The sequence below is a fragment of the Phocoena phocoena genome, chromosome 4 (assembly GCF_963924675.1).
Source record: "Phocoena phocoena chromosome 4, mPhoPho1.1, whole genome shotgun sequence".
In the NCBI taxonomy this organism is placed as follows: domain Eukaryota; kingdom Metazoa; phylum Chordata; class Mammalia; order Artiodactyla; family Phocoenidae; genus Phocoena; species Phocoena phocoena.
In genome coordinates, this window is record NC_089222.1 from 140,734,796 (window position 1) to 140,759,024 (window position 24,229).

A 24,229-nucleotide genomic window follows, 5' to 3' on the forward strand; every position below is an offset into this window, starting at 1 on the left:
ATCTTCACCTAATTTGGGGAGTAAACTTTGCATGCCCTAAGTTAAATTGTTGCGGGGTCATCTCAACCATTCATCCTGATCTAAATGAAGCTGAGCTATATTCTAGGGTCACGGTGACCTTTTGTGGAGGGCATCTACCTGAGGGGAAGGGGAGCAGGCCTCCAGACCTTCTGGGCTCTGGTGAAGGGGCTGGAGGTCAAAACCCAAAGATCCCTCCCCGGTCCCAGGATCTTACAGCCACGACCTTCATGATCAGTCAGGGACTTACTAAGAGAGTGACTCAGCCATCTTAAGAAGACTAAATATACCCTCCTGCCTTTGCCCCTAAAGACCTTGATCTTGACTTTGAAACCCACCAGGAGAGTGGGGTGGCTACCATTTGGGCTTCTTAGTAGATTTTTAATGTCTCTAACGTTTAACACAATTCAAATTATCTATACAAATAAGACACAGAGAGAGAGCCTGTTACAAATAGATCATTCATTTCTTCCCCCCAAAGTCTCTAAAACAGTGCAAGCAATTTGCTTGTAAGCCAGCCCTCCCTGCCGGGTTGGGGATGTCAGCGAAACCTGACACGGTCCTCAGCTTGTCGGCCTCTGTTCTTCAGGAGAAACAGGTGGTAAAGGGGGAAAACTGGGAACAGGCCACTCCTAAAGGAATCTATTGTATGACAGTTCATTGAATTTTTTTTTCAATGCAAAACAATGATTATTTTTACTTTTTAACTCTATCCATAGGAATTGTGTTTGAAGGTTTCATTAAGTTTCCAGGTATTCCTCAGAGTAGACTTGAATGTGGTAAAAGGTGAGTATTCATAAATGATAATGACAATTATTAAGTATTGTTTAATTAGCATGCCGCCTTGTCTGATTAAAATACACGCTTTGTACATTAGGTGCCATTGCCGAGCGGTGTAAGAATAAAAATCATGCAGCCTTTAAAAACACTCTTTAGTAACAGAGACTTATTGCTGATCCAGATGGCCTATCTTTTGTATTAATGACAAACTTCATTTCTCGACTAAATTTTCACCCACTCTGCTCCCTTGATTTTTCTTGCTCAGTGAAATTTATCTGAAGCAAAATATAATAAAGCATGACATATGCATCACAGAATTAAAGTGGAGATTAATTAAAGCTGACTCCAGTTGAAGGGCATTGAGTTTTTTTAAACTGCCAGAAAATTTTAAAGTAAGGAAGCCGCTCTTTATTTAGGTAAAGGCTTCTGTGGCTGTTCTGACCCGCGCTGTGTGCCTGCCAAAAACCCTGTAAACAAGTCCCCCTCCGGCAACGAGCTGGTGTTGTTTGGGCTTTTCCAGCTCCGGCGAGCGCCTCCCTCCTCTTCTCTCCTCCTCCGCTACCCGGGGCTCCACCTCCCGCTGCCCGAGGCATCTCCCCGCAGGTCTCTGATTGGTGCGGAGCGCAGCCTTGCCTTTTAGGGACTGTTGTCGGGCTTTCAGAGTGATTAGGGAAAGGGTCCAGCGGCTGCTTATATCAACCAATCAACTGTTTTCCTGACAGATCCCCAAATATTCCCTGGCCAATGGCGGGGAGAGCCCGAGGTGCCTGGGCCGCTCGTGGGAGAGGCAGGGCTTCAGTCGAGCTGAGAGGCGTGAGCTCAGACAGGCTTGGGCCCCTGGCCAGTCCCCACCTGGCACTTGTCTGTGTCACTGTCAGGATTTGTCTGACTCCGCGTTCCCTCGCAGGGGTGTGTTGGGGGGAGTCCTCTTTGCAACTCTCAAAATGGTTATCAAAGTGTTTGTTGCCACATCATCTGGGTCCATAGCGGTAGGTGTCTGATGGAATTTGGGGGCTTTCTTCCTGTCCTATTTTCTGAATAACTCAGACTTGGAAGTAGAAGGAGGGGTATGGCCCAGTGCTGGCTTTACATGTCTTTTTGGGGCGTGTGTAAGTAAGCCTGTGAGCCCTTTGCTTTCTGCCTTGGTTTGAATGGTGTTGAAGAAATGTGTGTGATCTGGGACAGCTGGGTGTGGAAGGGGATTCAAGGAAGGGGGTGTGTTTGATACTAGAACTTTTTTTTTTTTTTTTTATGGCCACGTTGGGTCTTCGTTGCTGCACGTGGGTCTAGTTGCGGCGAGCGGGGGCTACTCTTCATTGCGGTGCGTGGGCTTCTCGTTGCTGTGGCTTCTCTTGTTGAGGAGCACGGGCTCTAGGTGCGCGGACTTCAGTAGTTGCAGCACATGGGCTCAGTAGTTGTGGCGCACAGGCTCCAGAGCACGGGCTCAGTAGCTGTGGCGCAGGGGCTTAGCTGCTCCACGGCATGTGGGATCTTCCCGGACCAGGGCTCGAACCCGTGTCCCCTGCACTGGCAGGCAGACTCCTAACCACTGCGCCACCAGGGAAGTCCCCGATACTAGAACTTTTAACATGTGATTTGTGTCGTGTTGTGTCTCATATATGATAGAATGGGAGGCTTTTATTTTTTGGTGGAATGTTTCTGCCATTCCTTTTGCGAGACAGACTAATTTAAAATTGCAAATAAATAACACTTTGTGTAACAATATTTGGAGCGTATGATGGGCCAGATTACTAAAATGACTCCTGGGTGTAATAACTTGTGTATGCAAATCCTAATGATAGTGTAAAGTTAGCATGTGTAATGCTATTATTTGAGGATAATAATGTCACAGTGACAAGAACAAACATCTCTAAGGCTAAAGGTTTAAATTCTCTAGGAATCCAGACAGACCAAAAACAGGTACTAAAAGCCGACCTCCAAAGCATTGCTTTGTCTCATTTCCTTGGGACCAGGCTGGGAACCACGCGTCGATCTCTCTAAGTCCAGCTTTCATTCTGTGCCTTAAGAAATAGGAGTAAGGCAGGGACTCGTTTATCCTTGGAAATGATTCAGGCTTTGATTTTAGGTTTAAACCTGCAGTGTCTATCTGGGACCGACATTTCGACCAGCATTTTAGCATCTAGGAGGCTGTGGAGAGAAAAAGAGTTTTATTAATCCTGAGAGTTGAAGACCAGCAAAGGGGCTGTTTCCTTTTATATCTGATTCCTGGAACTTCTCGGGTTGCAGCTTGGGTTTCAGTGGTCCATCAGCCAGGGATGATACCCTAGACAAATGGTTGGCCCAGGGAAGTGTCCTAATGGCAGCTCCTCAATGCCACCCGCGTTGCCCCCGCCTCGCCCCCTCCAGCCCTGAAAGTTCACGCGGTTTCCTGAGAGGACGAGAGGAAAACGCGAGAAAAGAGCCTGGTCGTTCCTTCTGAGCACAACTGGTGGGCAACTGTTTAGTGATCTCTCGAACATCTTTTAACAGAAAACGATGAGGAACAATTCCAAATGCAAAACTGCAAAATCTTTTGTGGCTGTTGATGACCTCAGAAACTTTTAGTTGATCTACAAAAAGCACATTTTTTTTTTTTTTTTTTTTTTTTTTTTTATGCGTTACGCGGGCCTCTCACTGTCGTGGCCTCTCCCGTTGCGGAGGACAGGCTCCGGACGCGCAGGCCCAGCGGCCATGGCCCACGGGCCCAGCCGCTCCGCGGCACGCGGGATCCTCCCAGACCGGGGCACGAACCCGTGTCCCCTGCATCGGCAGGCGGACTCTCAACCACTGCGCCACCAGGGAAGCCCAAAAAAAGCACATTTTTGGATTGTTCAGATTAAAAAAATTTTTTTTGTAGAAAGTGGCTTTCGTGGGCTTCAAATATGCTGTTGACACACTCATTGCTGGAAACTTTTACCACTAATCTGCCAATCTTCTACATGTTCCATAGATCAGGTCTGTGTGGCCCCATGCATCCTTCCGGAGACAGTGAACAAACTGATGGATTTCTTAGAACAATCTGATGTCCTACATTCTTGAAGTTTGGGAGCATGATTTAGTTCGCCTGGGGGCATCTGGAGGGGTACTGTTTATTCCAGGATCTTAGAAAATCCAAGTTCATTCTGCTGCCGGAAGCAAAGCACTTGGGACTATGTGACCTTGGGAAAGTTATTGCACCTTGCTAAGCCTCAATTTCCTTATCTGTAAAATGAGGGTAAGAATAGTACTCATAGTGTTGTCATGAGGACTTAGGAAATAAGCAAAGGGTGCCCAGCAGAGTGTCAAGTACTTAATAAATATTATCATTATTAGTTTTTTAAAATTTATTTATTTATTTATGGCTGCGTTGGGTCTTCGTTGCTGCGCACGGGCTTTTCTCTAGTTGTGGCGAGCGGGGGCGACTCTTCGTTGCGGTGCACGGGCTTCTCATTGCGGTGGCTTCTCTTTTTGCAGGGCACTGGCTGTAGGTGCTCGCGCTTCAGTAGTTGTGGCCCACGGGCTCTACAGCATAGGTTCAGTAGTTGTGGTGCATGGGCTTAGTTGTTCCGCCGCATGTGGGATCTTCCTGGACCAGGGCTCGAACCTGTGTCCCCTGCATTGACAGGCAGACTGTTAACCACTGCACCACCAGGGAAGTCCTATCATTATTAGTTAATGTTATGGTTATCAGCTATGGTCTGTTAGTATTATAATTATTATAACTATTGGTTATTAGTTAATGTTAGTTAATATTAATCAATATTTTTGTAGTTATATTTATTAGTTAATATTAGAAGATCTGCATCTGTGACGATGTTTCAGAAGAATTGTCTCAAGCCACATAAATGGAAGAATTTCTGTCTTATCCTAAAGAATGAGAACTGATTTTTTCCCACGGTGTCAGTGCTAATGATTTTTCCCGGCTGGGGAATTTCACCCAGAAGCTTCTTTGCAGGACGACCCCAGAGCAGCTGCCAGTACTTACGCTGTGTGGCAGTTGGTATTTGCTACTTATTTCTTCAGTCTGTATACTTTAAAAACAGGTTCTTGCCTGTGACCTCGTCAAAGAGGGCATTATGACTTCTGTTGGGTGAATGAAATAAATGAAAAAGGAAAAAGCCAATTGTAACCTCTTGATGAGGTTTAGGCATGCAGCTGTGTATCACATCTCTATTTTAACAGTTGGTGCCAAAGCATGGTTCCATGTTTTACCACTTTACACACAGATTTGGGTGAAGAGACCCTGGGAGTAGCGGAGAAAGTTGTTGTATCTTCGTGGATGACCCTCCTCTCCTCCTGAAGGCCATCGCCACAGGGGTTGGGGGACAAAGGGAGAGAGGACGGTCTTCCCTGTTTTCAAGATGCACAGACCCTGGACCACCATCTTTAAGGACAGACCCTAATGGTGGCCCCCGGATTTCGCAATCCTTTTTCCAGTCTTGATTGAGTGTAAATATAGAGGGAAAAACATGGCTCTTGAATTAGATGGATCTGGATGTGAACCTTGGAAAATTCTTTAATTCACTGGCACCTCAGCTTTGTTATCTTAAAATGGTGATCAGGGGCTTCCCTGGTGGTGCAGTGGTTGGGGGTTCTCCTGCCGATGCAGGGGATGCGGGTTCGTGCCCCGGTCCGGGAGGATCCCACGTGCCACAGAGCGGCTGGGCCCATGAGCCATGGCCGCTGAGCCTGCGTGTCCGGAGCCTGTGCTCCACAACAGTGAGAGGCCCGCGTACCGAAAAAAAAAAAAAAAAAAATGGTGATCAGAATTCTTGCCTGGCATGGCAGTCAGGACGCATCACGCCAGGGTGCCCGACGGCACAGCTTCTCGACTTGTGGTGCAAAATGCTTTTCCACGCTTTCTTAATTCTCACCAGCACCCAGGATGAAGGCGGCGTTCTATCCATTTTGCAGATGAGGCAATGGACGGGCAGAACTTGTGCTCAGATAGCAACCTTCCCGACCAGGATGGAAATGCAGGTCACCTCTCACTCAAATGCACCGTGCTTTTACTACAATACGGTGAGCTTGTTCGGAAAGGTTCCTCACTGTACAAGACAATAAACGGAACATGCCAAGCGAGAGACCCAAAGATCACTCTGAGGCAGCACAGTCACCAACACTGGCTGGTGACTTCAGGACAGAGGAGGATTTTTTTTTTTTTTTAATTTTATTGAGGTATAGTTGATTTACAGTGTTGTGTTAATTTCTGCGGTACAGCAAAGTGATTCAGTTTTCAGATCCTTTTCCATGATGGTTTATCACAGGATATTGAATATAGGTCCCCGTGCCCTACAGGAGGACCTTGTTGTTGATCCATTCTCTATGTAACAGTTTGCGTCTGCTAATCCCAAACTCCCTGTCCGCCCCTCCCCCACCCCCTCCCCCTGGGCCACCACAAGTCTGTTCTCTAGGAGAATGGCACATTCTTGCGAGTCAATGTAACAGGATAGGAAGTGAAAGCACGGAGTCCTAAGCACTGGTTCGCCAGGGAATTCTCAATGTAACAGGATAAGAAAACAGAACTCTCTCAGCCTCCACTGAGGTCCCAAAGCCTCCAAGTGACACACACCCCAAGGACCCTGGATCCTCCAGAGGGGCTGCCCAGAAGGACGGTGCAGCCTGTGGGACCAGCAATGGCCGCGGTGCCCTGGAGAGGGGAGAGGGGGTGAGAGGTGCAGGGGGGAGTGCATCTGTGGTGAGGGCTACTGGGGTGCTGTGCACACCCCTACCCTTGAAACCATAAAGGGGGGGTGACCTTTGGGGGCTGATGCTGTGTCCCTAGGGTCAGCTTAGGAGGCCACACGGAGAAAGGCTGTACTTTGTGGTGGGAGCAGCATCTAGTAGGGACCCTTGAACAAGGACCACCGGGGGGTGGTCCGGGGGGTGCGCCCTGCTCTCATGGGCATCAGAATGCGGGCAAAGGCCACGCACGTGCCAGCCAGGTGAGCTCGTGCACTCCCTGCTCCCCCTCTCCCTCCTCTGGGCTCATCCTAAGACACTTCTCCAGACCCAGACAGAAGCCAAGAGCTCCAAACAGCCAGGAGAGCCATGCTCTTGACTGAGTTTAAGTTGCTGGTGTTTGGGGAGTCCGGAGGGGCAGATTTTCTTTTTCTTTTCTTTATTTGGGGGCAGTGCTGAGAAATAAAATGTAGCACAATACCGTGCAGCCAACAGTCAGTCAATTTCCTGTAGACGAAATTGCTTTTCTTGAGAGGAATCATCATAAACAGATTCTTTTTTCTTTTTTACATCTTTAATGGAGTATAATTGCTCTACAATGTTGTGTTAGTTTCTGCTGTATAATAAAGTGAATCAGCTATACGTATACATATGTCCTCATATCTCTTCCCTCTTGCATCTCCCTCCCTCCCACCCTCCCTATCCCACCCCTCTAGGTAGTCACAAAGCACCGAGCTATGCGGCTGCTTCCCACTAGCTATCTATCTTACGTTTGGTAAGCAAACGTAATAATGCAGAGGAGGAATAATTTCACAAATCCCAATCTTATAAGGCAAAATGTATGGAGTAAAAGTGTCTGGAGTCCTGAAATTTAAGAATACTTATTCACTGTAACTGTTACTTTCAATGAAATGGTCAAAGAGTGGAAAACTTCTTTTGTAGAGACTGGTAGCATAGAAATTCTGGAATATATTCTGTTTATCAAAGCATCCCAGTTTGCTCTGAGCTGCCCCATTTTTATATTTCTAATTCTAAAAAGATATTATAGGAAAACATTTAGCAATTGAATTAACTGATGCATATAAATTAAAAATTTGTTGGACCACAAACTTTGGTAGTGTATATATGTCCCTGCCACTCTCTCACTTCGTCCCAGCTTACCATTCCCCGCCCCCGTGTCCTCAAGTCCATTCTCTAGTAGGTCTGCGTCTTTATTCCTGTCTTGCCCCTAGGTTCTTCATGACCATTTTCTTTCTTTTTTTTTTTTTTAGATTCCATATATATGTCTTAGCATCTGGTATTTGTTTTTCTCTTTCTGACTTACTTCACTCTGTATGACAGACTCTAGGTCCATCCACCTCACTACAAATAACTCAATTTCGTTTCTTTTTATGGCTGAGTAATATTCCATTGTATATATGTGCCACATCTTCTTTATCCATTCATCTGTCAATGGACACTTAGGTTGCTTCCATGTCCTGGCTATTGTAAATAGAGCTGCAATGAACATTGTGATACATGACTCTTTTTGAATTATGGTTTTCTCAGGGTATATGCCCAGTAGTGGGATTGCTGTGTCGTATGGTAGTTCTATTTTTACATAATAAATAGATCTTCCTCTCCTGTTTTCTCCATCTTTCTTTGACTTTCCAGCAGAAGAAACGTAAGTCAAGACTTTGGGAAATGTTCATCTGTGTGGAAACTGTGGAACAAAATGAAATCCTTTTCCATCCCACCTTGGGTCCGGAGGCATGATTTTCTTTTAAAGTTCTTTTTTTAAATTGAAGTATAGTTAATTTACAACGTTGTGTTAGTTTCAAGTGTACAGCACAGTGATTCAGTTAAGTCCTGAGGCATGATTAATAGAGATGGAAATAACGCTGGGGAGGGAGTGGACCTCAGCCAGGCTGAGGCTCGCAGGAGGGTATTTGAGGAGGAAGGAAGACAGGGGTTTGGACAGAATAAAGGATGTTGCCTTCTGAATATTTAATTAAAAGTAAATCTGCCTGAGTGGTTAAGAATCCGCCTGCCAATGCAGGGGACACGGGTTTGAGCCCTGGTCCAGGAAGATCTCACATGCTGTGGAGCAACTAAGCCCATGCGCCACAACTACTGAGCCTGCCCTTAAGAGCCCGCAAGCCACAACTACTGAGCCCACGTGCCACAACTACTGAGCCCATGTGCCTAGAGCCCGTGCTCTGCAACAAGAGAAGCCCCTGCAATGAGAAGCCCGTGCACCGCAATGAAGAGTAGCCCCCTTCGCTGCAACTAGAGAAAGCCCGTGCACAGCAATGAAGACCCAACGCAGCCAAAAATAAATAAATAAAAAGATAAATTTATAAAAAAAATAAAAGAGGGCATCATTCATTCTGGGAGTGAATTCTTTGAAGAGAGAAAACTGTAATTGTTTCTGGGGAAGGAGTTCTAAGCCTTCAAGATGGCCACATTCACAAAGAAATGGCATTTGGTAGATACAGTCCTTGTACGTGAACCAAGGGTAGAGAAAAGGGCCCTAGGATGTTCTCTCTTAGGTGTGGCTGGCACTCTGATCTCAGGTGAAGAGCTGGGTGTGCGTGCGAAAGGAGAACAGGGTCATTTTACTGCATTTCTCTTCAATATTCTGGGAGAAATATCCACCAACTTTTCTAGCTTTTTTCCTCTCTTTCTCTTCTAATAATCTCCATGTGGGCTTTTCAGTTTCCTGTATTATTTCTAAAACTGCTTTTGTTCAGTGTGACTTGTTCCTATTTTCATAACTGTGAGTAAAGTGCCTTTTAATGTGGGTGTACTTGGTATTTGAGTTTCATAGTAAATTGTCTTTTTTTCCTTCTCTCTATCACCTTTTTCTTTGTAAACAATTCTTACTTATTTTTTGGCATTAAAGCTTAGCAGAGAATGAAAAGTATTTTGAAGGCTTCAAATAAAAGCTATGATGAGAGCATTGCCATTTTTATTATGTCAATTATACATCAATGATTTAAACATTGATGAGATTAAGATTTCAGAATTTAAATGATGACCCTGTTGATCCTATGGAGTGAAGGGCTATGATTTTATGGATTTCCTTGTTTAAATGTTTAGCGATATTATTTGTGTTGTGTGGTACAGTTGAAGGAAGGGCTTAATTTATGTAAATATAAATAAAATGGTTTTTTACAAACTGTCTAATAGTAATCTCTCTACTCTTGACCAGATTAGGAAGAAACAGCAAGAAGTAGTGGGCTTTTTGGAAGCTAATAAAATCGATTTTAAGGAGTTCGATATTGCTGGAGATGAAGACAATCGGAGGTGGATGAGAGAGAACGTTCCTGGAGAGAAGAAACCTCAAAATGGGATTCCTCTGCCCCCACAGATATTCAACGAAGAGCAGTACTGTGGGGTGAGGTTTGGTTTTTTGGAAAAGTCTTCTGCATGTGTGTTTATCAGAAGTCATTTAAAGCAGATCAATTTCGAGGCAGCATTTGAATTTTTTGACATTTTTCAGGTCATGATCTATTTCTACCATTCAGTACCTGGATGGTAGATCCATGGTGAAGGATCAATAGTTAAGACTTACAAAATGATGGAAACAATAAAATAATGATTCAGAAGTTCTTGGGATTCTTTTAGCTTCCTTACTTTGTTTTGAAGAATTGAGGTCACTTGTTCAAGCAAAATGCACATTTGGTTGGAAAGAAATTCTGGTCAACCTGGCAGGGTACACATACATGCTCCCACAGGGACACTGGGTATGTTTTCAATTTTGTGAAGAATAATTTGCAAAAGTAGAGTTTGGTGTAAGTGTATCTAAACAGTTTAAAAACTGGTCTGGACACCCTTCCTCCTTGTGAGGACACAGCAAGAAGATGGCCATTTATGAACCAAGAAGGGGGCTCACCAGACACTGAATCTGCTGCTGCCTTGATCTTGGACTTCCAGAACTCTGAGAAATAAATAGCTGTTGTTCATAAACCACCCAAACACAAAACCCAAAATCTGTTCTGGACATTTCATTATAATAACAATTTTATTTTATACATTTAGTAGTCCATTTTACCATAAAATCACTTTTTCCTCAGAGTTTATAGATTCTGCTTAGTAAATCAAATTGTTGAAAGGAAACATTTAAAAACTCAAAGGGCTTTGGAGCATGAGAACTGGAGTTATCTTAGGGGTCCTCTAAGTCTTCTAGGCTGTTTTTCAGACACAGCAATCCGGGTTCTGGAAGGCAGAGGGAATCAATTGCCCAGGGCGGACTACTACTTTTTAAAAAAAATTAATTAATTAATTAATTAACTTTTGGCTGCATTGGGTCTTCGTTGCTGCGCGTGGGCTTTCTCTAGTTGCGGTGACCAGGGGCTACTCTTAGTTGCGGTGCATGGGCTTCTCATTGCGGTGGCTTCTCTTGTTGCAGAGCATGGGCTCTAGGTGCGCAGGCTTCAGTAGTTGTGGCTCGCGGGCTCTAGAGGGCAGGCTCAGTAGTTGTGGCTCATGGGCTTAGTTGTTCCATGGCATGTGGGATCTTCCTGGACCAGGGCTCAAACACATGTCCCCTGCATTGGCAGGTGGATTCTTAACCACTGTGCCATCAGGGAAGTCCCAGAGCTGACTACTTCTGAAAGCTAGAGCCTGGTGTAGGAATCTTCACTCACCTCTTCTCTTCTTGCTGCACAAAACTGTTGGTCCTTTAGTTTAGCTTCTCTTTACTGTTACGTTTCTCACCTAAAGCAGGTGTCATCAAACTATAGCCAGAGGGCCAAGGCCTGCAGCTGCCTGTTTTGGTAAAATTTTATTAGACACATCTGCACTAATTCACTTACCTAGTGCCTATAGCTAATTTTGCATGATGGCAGAGTTGAGTAGTTGCAACAGAAACCATGTGACCCACAAAGCCAGAAATATTTATGATCTGCCCATTTACAGAAAAGCTTTCGGGCCTTTTATTTGAATCATGAATTGTTTCGTTGTTGGGGGTTTGCATTAGTTTCCTAGGGCTGATGTAACAAAACACCACAAACCTGGTGGTTCTTATGGACTGTGTGTTTGTGTCCCCCCCAAATTCGTATGTTGAAGTCCTAATGCCCAATGTGATGGTGTTTGGAGATGGGGCCTTTGGGAGGGTTAGATGAGGTGCTGAGGGTGGGGTCCCCATGATGGGATTAGTGCCCTTACAGGAAGAGAAAGAGAGAGAGAGAACGGTTTCTCTTCACCATGTGAACAAACAGCCAGAGGCAACTCTCTGGAAGCCAGGAAGAGAGCAGAACCCAACTATGCAGCATCCAGGATGCATTTCTGATATTTAAGCCACCCAGTCTATGGTATTTTGTTATGGCAGCCCGAGACATTGCAGTGTCTTAAAATAACAAAAATTTATTCTCTCACAGTTCTGGAGGCCAGAGTTTGAAATCAAGGTGTCAATAGTGTTGGTTTCTTCTGGAGGCTCTGAGGGAAAATCTGTTCCCTGCCTTTCTCCTGGCTTCTGGTGGCTGACGACAATCTCTGGCATCCTTTGGCTTGTTGACATATTATGCCCATCTCTGCCTCCATCTTTACATGGTCTTCTTGCAGGTCTCTTTGTGTCTTCACATGGCCTTCTTTTTTTAAAATAAATAAATAAATAAATAAATAATTTATTTTTGGCTGTGTTGGGTCTTCGTTGCTGTGCATGGGCTTTCTCAAGTTGCAGCGAGTGGCGGCTATTCTTTGTGGCAGGGCGCGGGCTCCTCATTGTGGTGGCTTCTCTTCTTGCAGAGCACAGGCTCTAGGTGTGTGGGTTTCAGTAGTTGTGGCACATGGGTTCAGTAGGTGTGGCTCACAGGTTCTAGAGTGCAGGCTCAGTAGCTGTGGCGCAGGGACTTAGTTGCTCTGCAGCATGTGGGATCTTCCCAGACCAGGGCTCAAACCCGTGTCCCCTGCACTGGCAGATGGATTCTTAACCACTGCACCATCAGGGAAGTCCCCACATGGCCTTCTTATAAGGACAAAAATTCATTGGAATAGGGTCCATCCTAGTACCACATGGCCTCATCATAACTAACCACCTCTGTAAATACCTTTATCTCCAAATGAGGTCACTTTCTGAGGTCCTGGGTGGACATGGCTTTATAGGGGACAGTACAGGCTGTGTGAATTTACATGGCTGTGTTAGGATCCCTCAGAGGCTTAGCTCAAAGTCCTGTGAATGTGGGAGTGTGTTCAAACAGTCTTAATGTGGCAAGCAGTTATTTAGTGGAACATATGGTCCAGTCCAGCTCTCCTGGGATTGAAGTTGGAGCTTCCCAGAGTGTAGAGAGCACTTGCTCTGTGAGGAAAAGTCCCTCCCCTGTACCCCACACTCCTCTCCCCACCCAGTCCAGACCTCCTGGCCTCCAGACATTCCTCAACCCTGAGCTGAATTTTTTTTTTTTTTTTTGCGGTACACGGGCCTCTCACTGCGTGGCCTCTCACGTTGCAGAGCACAGGCTCCGGATGCGCAGGCTCAGCAGCCATGGCTCACGGGCCTAGCTGCTCCGTGGCATGTGGGATCTTCCTGGACCAGGGCATGATCCCGTGTCCCCTGCATCGGCAGGTGGACTCTCAACCACTATGCCACCAGGGAAGCCCTGAATTTTTTTTTTTGAATTTGACCATATGTTTGTTTGTTTATTTACTTATTTATTTATTTATATTTTTGGCTGCATTGGGTCCCTGTTGCTGCATGTGGGCTTTCTCTAGTTGTGGTGAGACAGGGCTACTCTTGGTTGTGGTGGGCGGGCTTCTCATTGCGGTAGCTTCTCTTGTTGTGGAGCGTGGGTTCTAGGTGCAGGGGCTTCAGTAGTTGTGGCATGCAGGGTTCAGTAGTTGTGGCTCATGGGCTCTAGAGCGCAGGCTCGGTAGTTGTGGTGCACGGGCTTAGTTGCTCTGTGGCATGTGGGATCTTTCCGGACCAGGGCTGTAACCTGTGTCCCCTGCATTGGTAGGCAGATTCTTAACCAGTGCACCACCAGGGAAGTCCCTGAGCTGAATTTTTAAGAACTGCAACTCTTCTTGGATAAAGAAAGGGAGAATAAGTTTTATCGGGGGAGGTAGTGGTAATAAGCAATTTTTATTTTTCATAAAATTTTTTGACAATTGAAAAATTGATAGATGTGCACACGGAAAAATTACAATGGTTCCAACGTTGCCTGCAGTGAAGATTCTTCTCGCTCCCATTTCAGACCCCTCTAGTTCCTTCCTCTCAGGTGGGCCAGCTTCATGTATCTGCCATCTGGGAAGTCACACCAGACCCCGTTCAAGAGAGCTCTCAGCTTGGTTTCACGCTCTACTGGTGCTGTCTTGAAATTCATAATGATTTTTGAACAAGGGAAGCATTGTTTTTATTTTGCACTGGGGCCTGCAAATTATGTAGCCGGTCCTGCTATTGACCAACCAATGCTGGCAAACTTCTTGTTTGGCCTTCCAGGAATTTTCTATGTGTGTTAACAATTGCACATCACTTAAAAAAGGGGGTGTACTCTATACACTTTGTTCTTTTCACTTAATAACCATATCTCAGAGATCATTGCATAGCTGCACATACTCTATTTTCAAAAACAGTTTCATTTTATATTGGAGTATAGTTGATTAACAATGTTGTGTTAGTTTCAAGTGCACAGCAAAGTGATTCAGTTATACATATACATGTATCTATTCTTTTTCAAATTCTTTTCCCATTTAGGTTACTGCAGAATATTGAGCAGAGTTCCCTGTGCTATACAGTAGGTCCCTGTTGGTTATCCGTTTTTGTTTTTTTTTAATTAATTAATTTTTTGGCTGCGTTGGGTCTTCATTGCTGCAGGCTTTCTCTAGTTGCGGCGAGTGGGGCTACTCTTGGTTGCGGTGTGTGGGCTTCTCATTGCGATGGCTTCTCTTGCTGTGGAGCGCGGGCTCTAGGCGTGTGGGTTTCAGTAGTTGTGGCACGCGGGCTTCAGTAGTTGTGGCTCGTGGGCTCTAGAGCACAGGCTCGGTAGTTGTAGCGCACGGGCTTAGCTGCTCTGCAGCATGTGGGATCTTCCCGGACCAGGGCTCGAACCGTTGTCCCCTGCATTGGCAGGTGGATTCTTAACCACTGAGTCACCAGGGAAATCCCTGGTTATCCGTTTTAAATATAGCAGCGTGTACATGTCAACCCCAAACTCCCAATCTATCCCTCTCTCCTACCCTTCCCCCCTGGTAACCATAAGTTCATTCTCTAGGGCTGTGTTTTTCTATTTTGTAAATAAGTTCATTTGTATCAGTTTTTAAGAATCCACATATAAGTAATAGCGTATGATATTTGTCTTTCTCTGTCTGACTTACTTCACTTAGTATGATTATCTCCAGGTCTATCCATGTTGCTGCAAATGGCACTATTTCTTTTTTTTTTTTTAATCTCTCCCTCCCTATCCCCTTTGGTAACCATGAGTTTGTTTTCTATGTCTGTGAGTCTATTTCTGTTTATAAATAAGTTCATTTGTATCATTTTTAATTTTTTAATTTTATTATTTATTGGTTGATCGATTCAGTATTTGTCATTTTTCAAATGGCATTATTTCATTCTTTTTAATGGCTGAGTAATATTCCGTTGTATATATGTACCACATCTTCTTTATCCATTCATCTGTCAGTGGACATTTAGGTTGCTTCCATGTCTTGGCTACTGTAAACCGTGCTGCAATGAACATTGGGGTGCATGTATCTTTTCAAGCCATGTGTTTCTCCAGATATATGCCCAGGAATGGGATTGCCGGATCATATACTGTTTATTTTAATAGATGCACAACATTCCATTGGATGTGACATAATTTATTGGCACAGTCCTCTAATGGGGAACATTCAGGTTGTTTCCAGTCTCTCTTAGCTACAAAAGATGCTGCAGGAAACCTCTTTATGGATACAGTGCTTTGTATTCAGTCTGAGTATATGTATAGGATAAATTCCTAGAAGGTGTGCTGAGTTACAGCATATACGCGTCTCACCCTTCCATAGATATTAAACCTGGATTATAGTTGCACCAATTTACATTTTCAAATGTAATTTGATGGTGGCTGTTTCCCTGTGACTTTGACAACACTCTATATGCACACTTTTGGATCTTTGCCAATCTGTTAAGTGAAAAATGTGTTCTCATTGCTTTGACTTGGATTTCTATCTTAATGCGTGAGGCTGAACATCTTTTTCTCTGTTTATAAGCTCTCTGTGTTTTTTTCTATGACTTACTATTTTTCTATTTGGTTCCAGGTAACGTTTACTGGTTTGTAAGAGTCTTTACTTTTGAAGGAAAGTAGCCCTGTCACTACCATGTTGCAAATATTTTCCCATGTTTCTTATTTGTCTTTTGACTTGTTAAAGTGATTTTTTTGGAATGCAGGACTTATCTTTTTTTGTGTGCAGACAGATCTATTAATCGTTTTTTAAAAAAATGGTTCCTGTCTTGTTTAGAAAATTGTTCTGCACTCTAAAATCAAAGGAATCATCTCATGTTTTCTTCTAGTACTTTTCCAGTGAAAGTAGGATTTAAAACCTCTTACTTTTTTTTTTTTTTTTTTTTTTGCGGTACGCGGGCCTCTCACTGTTGTGGCCTCTCCCGTTGCGGAGCACAGGCTCCGGACGCGCAGGCTCAGAGGCCGTGGCTCACGGGCCCAGCCGCTCCGCGGCATGTGGGATCTTCCCGGACCGGGGCACGAACCCGTGTCCCCTGCATCGGCAGGCGGACTCTCAACCACTGCGCCACCAGGGAAGCCCTAAAACCTCTTACTTTTGCTTATTGTAGCTGTCCTTTTCAATCAAGGCTAGTTACGGTAGAAACAATATTGAAGCATTTTCTTTCAACCTATGTTAACTTCCAGGGTAAAAGTTCTGCAGTTATTTTCTGCTATAAAAATAAAACCTCAAAGGCATTTTTTATTCTGTTTTGCTGTGATCTAGCAATGCTTTTCATTTTAATTGTGGAAGAAGAAGAAAAGAATTCCCAAGTAAGAACAAAGGCTTCTATTTTTAAGATGTATTTTCCTATTACAAGTATGGCTCTAATGAGATAAGCATACAAATTATTTTATGTTTAACTGTTTTTAATTCTTTTCAGTTCTGCCTTCAGAGAGGTATTATATGTTTTTCTTACTAGAAACTTTGCTAAATTTGCTTTTCTGCAGTCTGTGGATATTCTTAACAAAAGTTCATTAATGAGGCAAAGGACTTTGTTTTCAGAAAGTAGGTAAAAATGACTATTTGTATTGTAGGTTCTGATTTTGAAAGGAGACTCAAAGGTTATGAAGGATATGTCAAGTTTAAAATGGCATAAATCTACTCAGTATTCTGTAATAACCTATATGGGAAAAGAATCTGAAAAAGAATGGATATATGTGTATGTATAACTGAATCACTTTGCTGTACACCTGAAACTAACACAACATTGTAAATCAACTATATTCCAATATAAAATAAAAATTAAATAAAAAAAGAAAGTGATAAACCTGCTTTAAAAAAATAAAATGGCATAAATCTGGATGGTCAATGTATCTTTCCACGCGATTGAAATGTGGACGGTCAGAATAATGCTACCATTTAAGTTGAATCACTGGACTCTGGATTCTTGAATGGTCACCTATATGCCGTACCCGATGATGGCAGCAGGGAGAGGGGACCTCAAGGGCAAGCAGTGGCTTTCTTTGCACCAGGGCAGTGAGAGGGCTGGGTGTCACAGGTAGTTCTGAGTACCATCGTGTCCCTGCCAGCCTGAAACCCTGCTGCTCTGGGCAGAATAGATGAAGATGTTATCGTGAGGGCATGGCAGACAACTGTTGGCTGCAGAAAGGGCACACCACCGGGAAGCCAGCACAGTGGAGGCTGGGTCACCCACCTGGCAGAAAAACACTAACAGGAAGTAGCCAACTTGTCTGTTGATGCCAAGTCGGAGTCTGTGCATTTTCGCCTACGTGAGGGTTGGGGTGCCTGCCTGGGTCTGGACGCAGCAGCTAAAGGAGACCTTGACCATTCAGCAGAGAGGCAAGTATCTGTGGGGACTCAGGAATGCAAGGGAGGACAGGATGCCCGTCCAATTAGGGAAGGGGGAGGGCGTTCTCAACACCCTGATGTTACTGAACAGGCTATTTTATTTTATTTTTTAATTAAAATTTCTTTTTCAATATGATCACAATTTTATTATATCTTATATATAACTTTGACAGTACATATACCAACACGTTAATAAAAGTTACTTTTTGTTTTGCCATTATGGGCAATTTTTCCTTGCCTTTTTTTTTTTTTTTTTGCGGTACGCGGGCCTCTCCCTGTTGTGGCCTCTCCCCTTGCGGAGCACAGGCTCCGGACGCGCAGGCTCAGCTGCCATGGCTCACGGGCCCAGCCGCTCTGCGGCATGTGGGATCCTCCCGGACCAGGGCACGAGCCCGTGTCCCCTGCATCGGCAGGCGGACTCTCAACCACTGCACCACCAGGGAAGCCCTCCTTGCCTTTAAAAAAAGAATTTATTGAAGTATAACTTATTTACAATGTTGTGTTAATATCTGCTATACAGCAAAGTGACTCAGTTATACATATATATTCTTTTCATATTCTTTTCCATTATAGTTTATCACAGGATATTGAATCTAGTTCCCTGTGCTCTACAGTAAGCCCTTGTCGTTTATCCATCCTCTATATAATCGTTTGCATCTGCTAATCCCAACCTCCCAGTCCTTCCCTCCCCCACCCCCTCCCCCTTGGCAACCACAAGTCTTGAACAAGCTATTTTATGTTATTAACATTTTATTATGAAATGTGCCATAGATGATAAAAAATATGTAGTTTCAAGAGGGATAATAAAAATGAACAACCATGTGCACACCATCGGTTTGAGTAGCGTGATATCTCCAGAAATTTAAAAGCACACTGCGTGCTTCTCCCTGATCGTGTCCAGCTCCTTTTGCACAAGAGGAAGCCAGGGTAGCGAATTTTGTGTTTACCGTTCCTTTCCTTTTCTCCCATCTCCCATGTATACATACCCAAGGAATACATTGTTTTGTTTTGCCTATTTTTGAGCTTTATATAAATGGACTCATACTATCTGTATTTTTTGAGTTGCTTCTTTCACCAACATATTTCAAAGATACAACCATGTTGATTGTTGTTGTTCCTAGTTTATTCATTTTCATTGCTTCAGAGTGGACACTGGTGTGTGTCTTAGTCTGTCTGAGCTGCTATAACAAAATGTCACAGACTTAGTGGCTTATGAACAAGAGAAATTTATTTCTCATAGTTCTGGAGGCTGGGGAGTCCAAGATCAAGGTGTCAGCGTGGTTGAGTTCTGATAAGGGCCACCGTTTCACAGCTGGTGCCTTCTTGCTTTGTCCTCACGTGATGGAAGGGGTGAGGGAGCTCTGGGGGATCTCCTCATAAAGGGCACTAATTCCATTCACGAGGGCTCCACCTTCATGACCTAGGTCATCACTCTCAGTATGTTTAGCTCTAACAGACAATACAAAGAGTTTTTTAAAGCTGAGGTGAGGGATGGTCACACTTTGAATCTAATGATGGCAGTGATTCCAGGAGAGGGAAGACAGCTTCGTGGATGTTTGAAGCACTGGTGAGATCACCCCCACATTTCCAGTCACTCTAAGAATGTTTTTGTTGTTGTTTTGATCTGACCTTCCCTCTAGGTCCTGGGAGTCAGGACTGGGGTCAAGTGGAGTAGAACCTTTGCGAGTTGCACATTTTTACCACTTTTTTTGGTAAAATATATTTTTCAATTTTATGAAAAAAGATGGTGACAGTGGCTGACAATTTAAAAATATTTTCCTCCTTAACAAAATAATCCATCAACTCTATTTCAACCCCTCTCCCATTTAAAAAATGTTCTAAACCATCTGCTCTGGCTCCCTGTGGCAGCTCAGGGTAGGCCCCACAGGAGGCATCCTTTAACTGTGGCTGTTAGTAAAGAGATTGCGTAGCTCTTCATGTTTTTGTGTCCTCTTCTGTATATATTTAGAACATTTTTCTATTGAGTTTTGGCCTTTTCCTTATGATGATAAAAGGACAAGCATAATATATATATATATATATATATATATATATATATATATATATATATATATATATACATACACACACATAATTAAGAAGAGCATAAAAAATGTGAAGTCCCTCCAAAAGAATCTAACAAGAGATGTCTGGAGAAAATTTAAATGTTACGGAAGACTTAAATAAATGATGCTATAGAACATATCCTTGGGTTGACCATCTCTATAAAAAGGTAGTATCTTAAAGATCCTAATTCTTCCCAAATTGATCTATAGATCCAATACTTTTTCAATCAAAATCCCAGAAAGAATTTTTGTAGAACCAAGCAAGATAATTTACCTAAAATGAACAAGGAAAGGTCTAAGAATAGCAAGAAGAAGCAGAAAATAAGCAAGTCTCATTATAAAGCTCTGATCATGAAGACAGTGTGATATTGAAGGATAAATAAACAGGTAGACCTAATGTCCGGAAATAGAGTCCCACACAATACACAACTGGTTAAGACAGTGCTGGCGTGGCAGATAGATGGGGAAAGAATGGACTTTTTAATAACTGTGGATGAAACAATTGGATGAAATAACTGGTGATTTAAAAAAATTTAAAAAATTATTAAAAAATTTACCCTTATTTCTTTTTTAAAAATTGAGATGTAATTGACATATAACATTATATTAGTTTTAGGTGTGCAACACAATGCTTTGATATATGTATATACTGCAAAATGATTACCACAATAAATTTCATTAACATCTATCACTTCATATAGTTACCATTTTTTCCTTGTGATGAGAACTTATATGATCTGATCTCTTAGCAACTTTCAATTTTTTTTGTCTTATTGATTCTTACTGATCTCTATCTATATACATCTCTATCTATATATAAGTTTTTTCCTATTTGCTAAATCTCTGCTCATCTTTATTTTTTCCTTCCATACTCTTTGGTTTCTTTTTTCCCCCAACTTTAATGCTTGACTCACTACTTTTAAAGCTTTTTTCTTTTCTAATGTAGGTATTTAAGGCTATAAATTGCCCTCTGTGTACTTCTTTAGCTCATTCCATGTATTTTGATATGCAATATTTTCATTGTTGTTTCTAAAACATTTGTAGTCCATAATATGATTTCTTTTTTGATCCATGCATTGAGATTTGGATATATTTGGAGTAACTTCTATTATTTTGTTATGTACTTTTTATTTTTCCAACTTCTGCAGTTTCTTTCTTTTTTTGTCTTTTCTTGACTTTATTTTGACTAAAGTCTTTTTTCCTAATTATATTTCTCCGTTTACTTAATATAAGCTATCTGTTCTCTTAGTGGTTACTTTCGTTATTTTAACAACCATACTTAATTTAAATTAGGTAAGATTGTATCTTTACTTTAACCCTAATCACCCTTTCCCTATTTACATGTGTTCGGTTATTTTAGTATTTTAATTTTTTGGCCATTATACCACCTCACAACATTTCTACTTATTGTTTTTATAGTCAAGGTTTGTTTAGATTTAGATTTGCCCACATATTTATTAATATCTTTGCTCATTATTTCTTCTTGCATCTTAGATAATCCACCTGGAATCATCTTCCTTCTGCCTAAATGTGTCCTATAAGAGTTTCTTTAAGTGAGGGTCTGTTGGTGGTAAATCCTCTAAATGTTTTTTGTTTAAAAAAGACATTTTTCCAGACAAGTGTCTTTATTTCACTCATGTATGAAAAATAGTTTCACTAAGCCTAGAATTCTGAGTCGAGGGTTATTTTTTTTGTAAGCTTGTTGAAATTATTTTACTTTCTTCTGACTTCTGCATTGCTATTGAGAAGCCAGTTGTCAATCTAATGTCATACTTTGCGGGGGAAACGTTTTCCTTTTCCCCTCCCTTCTACCCCTCCCTCCATGGGCTGCATTATAATCTTTCTCTAGGATGTGTCTAGATTTAGAGGTTTTTTTTTTGCCACATGTTAGTGAAAGCGCCAAGTCCTAACCACTGGACCACCAGGGAATTCCCTAGAGTTCTTCTTATTTATCCAGTTTAGGATTATTTTTGGGCTTCCTGAGTCTAAGGATTGGTATCTTCAGCAAGTCTAGAAGATTATTAGCCATATATGTTTGAGTATGCCTTTCCCCCCATTGTCTCTGTTAGCTTCTCCTATAAGATGTGTGTTAGACCTTCTCATTCTGTCTTCCTATAATAATATTTCTTCCATATTTTTCATCCTTTTTCCCCCCTCTCCAGATAATGTCTTTGGTTGAATCTCCCAGTTAGCTAAATTGTTTTCTTCTGATGTGGTCTAATTAGCTATTTAATCCACATTTTCATTGTTAGGAGGACTTTCTGGTTCTTTCCAAATTTGCTTAATTGTTCTTTCTAGTTTATTTCTTGTGTTTTCAAGCTTTTCTTTCATTTCTTTATGTATATTAAATATAGATATTTGATATTTTCTGCCTGATAATTCCAGTGTCTGATTCTGCTTTCCATTATTTCTGCTGGCTTTCACACACGGTATATTTTTATTTCCTTATTTATTTTGTGATTTTTGACTCTGATTTGCTCATTAAAAAAATGCTATTTTCAGATACTCTTTGAGGCTGGAATTTGTTTCTGCTAGTTTCCTGGGAGATCTATAAAAGTTAGAACCCTTTTAACTTGATTTCCTTTGAAGATTTTCTGGACAACACATGTCGTGGGAATTTGGATCAAAAACTCTCATGAATTTTGGCTTGTAGTTATAAATTCTCAGAGAATGTTTTCTTTTTCACTGAGCACCAAAGTTGAATCAGGGACGTTTTCTTCCATTCTATTTTTCATGGCAAAGTTTTTTCTCATTTATATTTACATTGAGGGTAGAGCCCTCAGTGGGGTTCTGGTGTGTGTGTCTGTGTATATATGTGCATGTATGTGTGTATCTATGTATATGTGTGTATGCATGTGCATATGTATGTGTATATATATGTGTCTGTATGTGTATCTATACATCTATGTATATACGTGTATGTATGTGTCTATATGTGCAAATGTATATCTCTGTGTGTGTATGTATGTGTGTGTATCTTTATGTGTGTGTGTTTTATAGAACTCCCCACCTTAAGGAGGCCCAGGCTTTATCCACTTGCCTCTTTTCTCTCTGTGGCATCAGAGTGGAAGATAAAGATTTCCTGGTTTTGTAAGAAACTCTCAACGTGGATGGTGGCCTTGTTGTGTGCTTATTCTTAGGATTCTTGATCTCACTTGGCTATACTTTTTTTTTTTTTTCCGGTACCAGCTTAGCAATGCATTTATACTTTTTTTCTTAATCTGGCTTAAAAATTTCTTTTTCGAGATGGTGTTTTAGGGCATCTAATCTGCCACACTAACGTAACTGGAAGTTGAAAACCCATTTCATACTCATTATTTTCTATATCTATTTGTTAACATCAAGTAAAAAATATGAACAAACTTCTTCAGTCCTCTGAAATTCTGAAGAAGCTATATGGACTTAAGTTGAAGCGAAACACAATTTGTTCAATTATAAGAAAACTTATCTTGACTTGAAAGCTTCTAGAGTTGACAACTAGAGATCGTCAGATATTTATCTATGGAAGTTTAAGAAACTGGTATAAATTTACTTTATTACCTTTTACCTACTTACTAGTGCTATACTATTAATGAATTCTATCATGTAATCTTTAACAACCACCTAGTAAGTATGTGCTCTGGGAATTAGTGAGAATTTCTGATACCAAAGAATCACTTACCATGCTATATTTCCCTCAGCTAAGATTTGAGGCAGTTTACAAAAACACCTTCAGTACAAAAGAAGAAAATTAATCACTGAGAGAATCAGGGATACAGGTAGGAAAATAAATCTTAGGCTAAGATGAACACACGAGAAGTACATAACATTTTCTTCCCAATATAGGTGGCCTGTCTTTGGTTTTAAGCTCTTAACACACATAAGAGGAGGGTAGGCAATAACATGACCTCGTTGGTTTCAGTGTCCTGTTCGGTTCAGGCCAGACTAACCCTGTACCTTCTGAGCCTTTTGGCAACACTGTTGAAATTGCATCACAGCCCCAATGACAAAGATTGGCAGTAAGAAAGTGGCCAGGGAGTATCTTTTATGTTTAATGATAAAAAGTGAAACTCTTCCGAGCTATTGACAATTACACTACTGGAGAGTTGGTTTAGGGCTGGACCCACCTGGTGAAGCACTGACCTGGATGTGGTCTGGCATGGGGGTGGAGTTTCACTGAGCTTCCGGTTTCTATCAGCTACCAGGTTTCAGATCGCTGTGCAGTTTTTCCCATTTTGGCAAAACAAGCGCCTTTCTAAACCCTCTGTAATCTTAGAAGGGCCTGAGACAGGTCTGGGCCCTTAGAAGCTACTATAACAACAGCAGAGAAATCCGGTGTTGGTTTAATTGTTTTAGTCCTGTGTTGTTTGGACCCTGATTAGGGTCCAAATCCATAGGGTCAAATTATAAGGAAACCAGCTAAAGATGTGAAACTTTTAGAGAAGCCTTCCACTATGCATGTTTTTTTTTAAAAACATCTTTATTGGAGTATAATTGCTTTACAGTGTTGTGTTAGTTTCTGCTGTATAACAAAGTGAGTCAGCCATACATATACATATATCCCCATATCTCCTCCTTCTTGCGTCTCCCTCCCACCCTCCCTATCCCACCCCTCTAGGTGGTCACAAAGCACCGAGGTGATCTCCCTGTGCTATGTGGCTGCTTCCCACTAGCTGTCTATTTTACCTTTGGTAGTGTATATATGTCCATGCCACTCTCTTACTTCATCCCAGCTT

At 42.1% G+C, this 24,229-nt stretch overlaps 1 protein-coding gene across 1 annotated transcript in view; it reads left to right on the forward strand.

Moving 5' to 3' along the window:
- Positions 1-1,564: 1,564 nt before the first annotated feature.
- Positions 1,565-24,229, forward strand: part of SH3BGR (SH3 domain binding glutamate rich protein) — a 63,541-nt gene continuing 40,876 nt past the window's right edge. The window contains exons 1-2 of the mRNA XM_065876046.1: positions 1,565-1,787; positions 9,653-9,838. Of these exons, the coding sequence (XP_065732118.1) occupies positions 1,743-1,787; positions 9,653-9,838 (231 nt within the window). The 5' untranslated portion in view covers positions 1,565-1,742. The remainder of the gene's footprint in view (positions 1,788-9,652; positions 9,839-24,229) is intronic.